This window comes from Mastomys coucha, unplaced genomic scaffold, assembly GCF_008632895.1.
Source record: "Mastomys coucha isolate ucsf_1 unplaced genomic scaffold, UCSF_Mcou_1 pScaffold22, whole genome shotgun sequence".
Taxonomy (NCBI): domain Eukaryota; kingdom Metazoa; phylum Chordata; class Mammalia; order Rodentia; family Muridae; genus Mastomys; species Mastomys coucha.
Genome location: NW_022196905.1, coordinates 115725591 through 115731711, shown reverse-complemented (window position 1 = coordinate 115731711; position 6121 = coordinate 115725591). Strand labels below are relative to the sequence as shown.

The window sequence follows — 6121 nt, the reverse complement described above, 5'->3', positions numbered from 1 at the left end:
AAGGGGGTTTGGGGGGCTGAAGTGATGGTTCAGCAACTAAGAGTACTTGCTGTTCTTAGAGATAATCTAGGGTCCATTTCCAGCACCCACATGTGGTAGCTCACGACTATCTGTAACTCCAGTAACCAAGAACCCAATGCCCTTTTCGGACATTCATAAGCATAAACATGCATATGATGCACATACACACACGCAGACAAAATACACACAGAAAATAATTTTTTTAAAGAGGGAGAAAGGGAAGCTGGAGAGATGATTTAGTCAATAGAAAATCTGCCTTGCAAGTCTGACCTGTGATTGATCCCCAGAATTCAAAGACACCCAACTACCCTCTAACCTCCACATGTACGCTCTGGTCTGTATGCATCTATGTATGTACACATAGTTCAACAGGAAAAATAAAATCAGTCAGGCTTAGTGGCCTATAAAAATCTAGTACGTGAGAGGAGGCAGAAGGGTCAGAAGTTTAACTCCAGTTCTGGCTCCTGAGACTCTGTATCTAGGAAGCCTGTGATACAAATGCCTTTAACTGGGGAGGGGGAAGAAGAAGGAGCTGTGAGAGTCTGGAGGCTAGCCTGGTCTACACAGGATAATCAGGACTGGAGAGTCCACGTCTCAGTAAAACCATAGCCAAGAAACCCTATCTAAACAAAACATTAAAGAGGGGAAAATGCCCAATTTTTAAAAAAAAGACACTTTTTTCCTTTTCTTTCAAGTAAGTACTTGAAAATATCCATCAACAGTATTTTAGGCAAAAGCAGTGAAAGCAAGCTAGTGTTAAGAGCCAAATCAAGGTTACTGGATCTCCTCCTCCTCAGCTTTAGCACATATGCTGTGGGATTTGTGATTAGGAGGATCCAGACCTATGTAAAATTTGAATTTCGAAAGTAGGAATCCACTGCAGAACCCCCCAAGTTGGACAAAAGGAAAGATGCGTGTTTAACCTTTACTCAACCGCTGGCCATCCCGTGTTCCCACAGGGTGAGCAGTGGAAGGTGGCAGGGTCTATCTAGGTCCTGGCTACCCCATGGCGGGAGAATTAACCTGATTGTTAACTGTATTCTTGGTCCAGCGAGGTCTTTGGAGTTTCTCTTGCGAAACACACTTCCAGGACAACAGCACCTACCTGGCAGGTGCTCGCTGAACGCGGCAGCGTCCCCCTGTCCTCAGGACAACAATCTGATGAGCAGAGAGCCACACTGTCACCCGGGCTGGATCCGTGTGCAGATGCACGTTCAAGGGGAAAGAGAGCTGGAGGAAGGATGGCTTTGAGGGGGGAGGAAAATGCAGGAGACGGGCTCTCATCGCACTGGGACGTCGCCCTGCCAAGTCACACTGATAAGTCCTTGGACTCCACATAATGAGAATATGAAAGCAAGGGCAGGGGGCGATAAAAAGACCGGGTCCCCAAACCCGGAGGCGCTGTGTGCGCGCCCCAGATCCAAGCGGCTTCCGAGAAAGACCAGCCTCCCTCGGGCCTGATCCCCACCGGCCCAGCCCGCCACCCTCCCGCGCGCCGCTCACCTTCCAGCAGCCGTTGGATGATACTGTCGATGTTGAGTTTATCGATATCCGCCATCGCCGTCCCGCCGCCGACCCTCCCGCAGCGGCGCCGCCGCCCGCTCGCGCCCGGGTCTCACTCGTCCTTCCTCTCGCCACGAGCCCCACGAGCGGTGGTGGCGGCGGCGGTGGCAGCAGCAGCCGCGGCGGGTCCCCCCCCCCAGCCGCCCCGCTCCCGGCTTCCTCCTCCTCTCGCCACTGGAACCACGAGAAGAACAAAATGGCCGCCGACTCCTCAGGCCAGCCTCGGGCGGCGCACGGATGCGCGCGCGGGAGTGCAGCGGCAGGGCCGGGACTTCTTTACAGGCCCATAGGGCGCGCGGGAGGGGGCGGGGTCGGCTGCGGGAAGGGGCGGGTTTTAGCGTACAGGGGGCGGAGCCCGGGGGAGAGACGGTTGAGAGACACCGCAACGGCGCGCGGGATCCTTCCGCCAAACGGGCGGGGGAAATAGACCCCCCATGGCGGGAGAGTGAAGTTGCAAAGTTGGCGCGCGCGAGTTGGAGGCGGACTCTGTCGGTATGTTACACGGACGCTGCGAGGGTCACCATCTCCTCCCGGCTCTGCTGCTTTGGGACAGAAGTCGGCCGACCTGGCGGGGTGGGAGTCCACCACTGAGTCACCCCTCGGAATCAATCTGGGGTGGGGTTGCCCGTGGAGAATCATAAAGAGAAGGAGGTTGGAGCGTTGGGGATTCAAATATTCTGGCTCATTGGTGACCATGAAGAGCTAGATATACGGCTCCATGGTAAGAACACTTGTCTAGTATATGTGAGACCTTGGGTTCAATTCCTAGCACTGGCAAGGTTTCATAATAGAGCACCTAAGACCCAATATTTGGAAAAAAGAAGCCCCCAAGATAAGCCAAAAATGTTAATCCATTGTAAGTGGCACATTATTTAAGCAATTTGTGTGTGTTTTTTGTGTGCGGCTTCTGCAATTTTACATTTTAGAGAGAGGTTGGGATGCTACCTGTCTTTTGAATTATCTTTCTTGAACTCAGAAAGTTATATAATAACTAAGAGATTCCCCTGAATTTAACCTGAGTTGGGTTGAATGAGCGCGCCAGAGCAGATAAAAAAATGGGAATTTGCACATTTCGCAGGAGGAACTCGGGTTTTAGAGGCTCCTGTGCGCTGCACATTTCAGCACATTCAACTTGCCTCTAGTTTCCTCGACTCCCCAAGGGCACCCCTTCACCCAGGAGTCCCCACCTCTGCTGCCTCAAAGGCTAGCTGCATATGGAAGAAATGCACACCCATCTGACCCATTTAGCGCTCCCAGTAGCTCTCCAGAATTTACAAAGTACTCTCTCCCCCCACCAGCCCCCATTCCAGTTCATGTTTCTCAAAACAAGAGGGATCAGAGGATTCCTTTCCATGAATGTCTTGCAAGGTGGTTTCCCCATCGAGAGATTAATTATCTGCAAGCCCTGTCTTCCCACGTTGCTGCAGCATGGTGTGGGATGCACCCATCCAGATCTGAGCCCCTTTCCTGCTGCTGACCTCGGCTATGGAGCCTCAGGATTCTCCTCAGCTCCGCTCAGCCCTCTGCTCCACTTTGCCCACTCACCAACTCACTGTCCCAAGGTATGGTTTTGCCCACCGTTACACAAATGGTCATTTGTCACTCCAAGGCAGCTGGCGCACCAGGCATCTTGACATTCTGGGGTCGGTGCCAAGCCCGGCTGTGAATATCTATCTGTGGAGGTCAAAGTGGTCCTCACTGAGTTTGGGATCCTGGACTCCACTGCAGAGTATCTTTCCAGGGACACGGTAGGGCCAGGGATATGTAAGACAGATTCGCTAAGGAGGCAAGTATTTAGAGTGTCTATTCTGGGTGGAGCAGGTTGAGCAAGACAGAGAAAGCCTTTCTTTCCCCGGGAGACTCATTTAGTGGGATGGAGAGACAAACATGCACCACTCTTACTAGTATGAGCCAAAATTTGTCTCTTTGTAGGAGGCTATCTAAACAGCTCTGCAGAAAGGAGATTCCACCAAGCCTGCCAACCAGTTTGAGTTCTCATCCCCGACATCCCCATGGAGGATAAGAGCAAACTACTGCAGGTTGTCCTCTGATCTGACCTCTGAGCAGACATACGTACAAAATAAAATGTAATGAAATTTTTTAATAAAAAACTACCTCAAAGCTGGGTATAGTTAGATCTAGCTTTAATTCCAGAGGTGGGCAGATCTTTGTGAATTTGAGGCAAGTTCCAAGCCGGTCAAGGCTAAGAACAAAACCTTGTCTCAAACAAAACAAAGTCAGCTCATGGAGTCCCCAATACAATCCTAGAGATGATATATTCCCATCATTCTCATTTTACAGATAAAGTTAGGCACAGAGAGGCTGGGTTGTTTGCTGAAGGTCATACAGTTGCTAAATTCCAGGGGCGGGATTAGAACTGGGGACAGCCTGAAACAACAGTCTTTTGTTTAATGAATCCCTAAATGGGGCCTTAGGAGCCCAGCAGACCTTGGCATATACGCACATACGGTGTGTGTTACTCCTGGGGAAAGCAATAGAAAGATCTAAATGTTTATGCCCACACTGTGTCATAATTTTCTAGATGCCAAATGACAGGTATGTATGTCACTCCATCCATGTGGTGAAGGAAAATTACAGACCGAGCTGATACAGGGGTCAGTGTCTGTCCGTCAGGCAACATCAGGGGACAAGTCCCCTCCAGAGCCCATAGCCATGCCCCAGAGAACTGGCTCTCTCTGAGTAAGGAAGTTCACCTTAGAGAACTTCGTCCAGGAACCTGTAGCTATCAGAGGATGACCTTCAATTCTGATCCTCCTGCCTGAATGTTGAAATCCCACGTGTGGGTCCCTGAACCTGCTGAATGCCATGCTGGAAACAGAAAACAGGGCTTTGGTAATGCTAGGTGAGCACTCCGCCAGCTGAGCTACATCCCAGTCCCTTTAGGACATTTGAACATAACAAGTTTTTTAGTGGTCCATGCCCTTAATCCCAGCTTTGGGAGGAAATGGCAGGCAGCTCTTGGAGCTCTAAGCCAGTCTGGTCTACAATTTGAGTGCCAAAACAGCCAGGGCTACACAGAGAAACCCTGTCTAAAAAACAAACAACAAAAAAAAAAGTTAGAGGCAGGTGAATTTCTGAGTTCGAGGCCAGCCTGGTCTACAGAGTAAGTTCCAGGACAGCCAGGGCTATACAGAGAAACTCTGTCTCGAAAAACCAAAAACCAAAAACCAAAACAAACAAAAAAACAAAAAAAGTTGAGGCTGGAGAAATGGCTCAGTGGTTAAGAATGCTGGTCTTCCAGAGGACCCAGGTTCAATTCCCAGCACCCACATGGAGTTCTCTGTCTGTAACTCCAGTTCCAGGGATCCTGACACCTTCACATAGAGATGAATGTAGGTAAAACCACCAATGTACATAAAATTAAATTTAAAGAATGAATATAAACATATATGTATATATGCATGTGTATATATATATATATATATATTCTTTAACATGTGGCCAGGGGTAGTAATGCATGCCTTAATGCCCTTGGTGAGCAAAGGCAGACAGAGATCTGAGCTCTGTGTGGTCCTCAAAGCTTCTTACATCTGTCTCTGAAAACTTCTCCTGTTGGTCAGAAGCTTACTGTATAGACCAGGCTGGACTCCAACTCTCAGAGATCCTCCTGCCTCTGCCTCCAGAAAGTACAGGGATTAGGGGGTATGCAAGACCACTCCACCCCAACCCCTTCTTCCCATTTTTTAAATCAACATATGCGGGTTAATATTGCTTGTCAGCCTGAGTGGCTTAAGAAGGGCCAGGAAGAAAAGAAGTCGCCTTGATGTGTCCTTGAGGCTCTGGGCTGGCTTCTTCTGTGACACTCTACTTCCTGGTCACTGTACTGCCTGAGGGGAAGAGATAATGACTCTCTTTCTTAAAGCTAAGGTAGACTTAAGGACCAACTGCCAGGCGGTGGTGGCCGGGTAGAAAAGAAGTCACCTTGATGTGTCCTTGAGGCTCTGGGCTGGCTTCTTCTGTGACACTCTACTTCCTGTTCACCGTACTGCCTGAGGGGAAGAGATAATGACTCTCTTTCTTAAAGCTAAGGTAGACTTAAGGACCAACTGCCAGGCGGTGGTGGCGCCTTTAATCCCAGCACTTGGGAGGCAGAGGCAGGCAGATTTCTGAGTTCGAGGCCAGCCTGGTCTACAGAGTGAGTTCCAGGACAGCCAAGGCTACACAGAGAAATGCTGTATCAAGGAAGAAAAAAAGAAAAACAAACAAACAAAAAAAACAAAAACAAAAAAAACAAAAACAAAAAAAAAGGAACCAACCAGGGTAGAAATGTGGACCTCCGAACTAAGGAACCTCCCCCTCTGCCAGGGGAATTTCTGCCCTTCCAGATAAGGCTGCAAGATCCATCCTCCATTGGTAATTACCACCATAAGACTGCTGGGTAACAGGCCCGCAAATGGAACCTTCTACCCCACAACCCCCTCTGCCCATAGTCCCACAAGGGCACAGAGTCCCAGTTCCCTCTGAGGGTTTGTCGCCCTTCATTCAGATTGAAGGTCATTTTTTTCTTTTTTCTTTT

The 6121-nt window shown here is 49.4% G+C and overlaps 1 protein-coding gene and 1 long non-coding RNA gene across 2 annotated transcripts in view; one reads left to right on the top strand and one right to left on the bottom strand.

The window, feature by feature from the left end:
- Ppp1cc (protein phosphatase 1 catalytic subunit gamma) overlaps positions 1–1838 on the bottom strand; it is a 15043-nt gene extending 13205 nt beyond the window's left edge. Inside the window, exon 1 of the mRNA XM_031391141.1 lies at positions 1525–1838. Coding sequence (XP_031247001.1) covers positions 1525–1579 — 55 coding nt within the window. The 5' untranslated portion in view covers positions 1580–1838. The remainder of the gene's footprint in view (positions 1–1524) is intronic.
- A 91-nt stretch (positions 1839–1929) lies between these two features.
- On the top strand, positions 1930–3709 carry LOC116068353. Its single transcript, XR_004109553.1, has 3 exons — positions 1930–2076; positions 2883–3146; positions 3517–3709. It is a non-coding gene; the product is annotated as an uncharacterized LOC116068353 (long non-coding RNA).
- The last annotated feature ends 2412 nt before the right edge of the window (positions 3710–6121 follow it).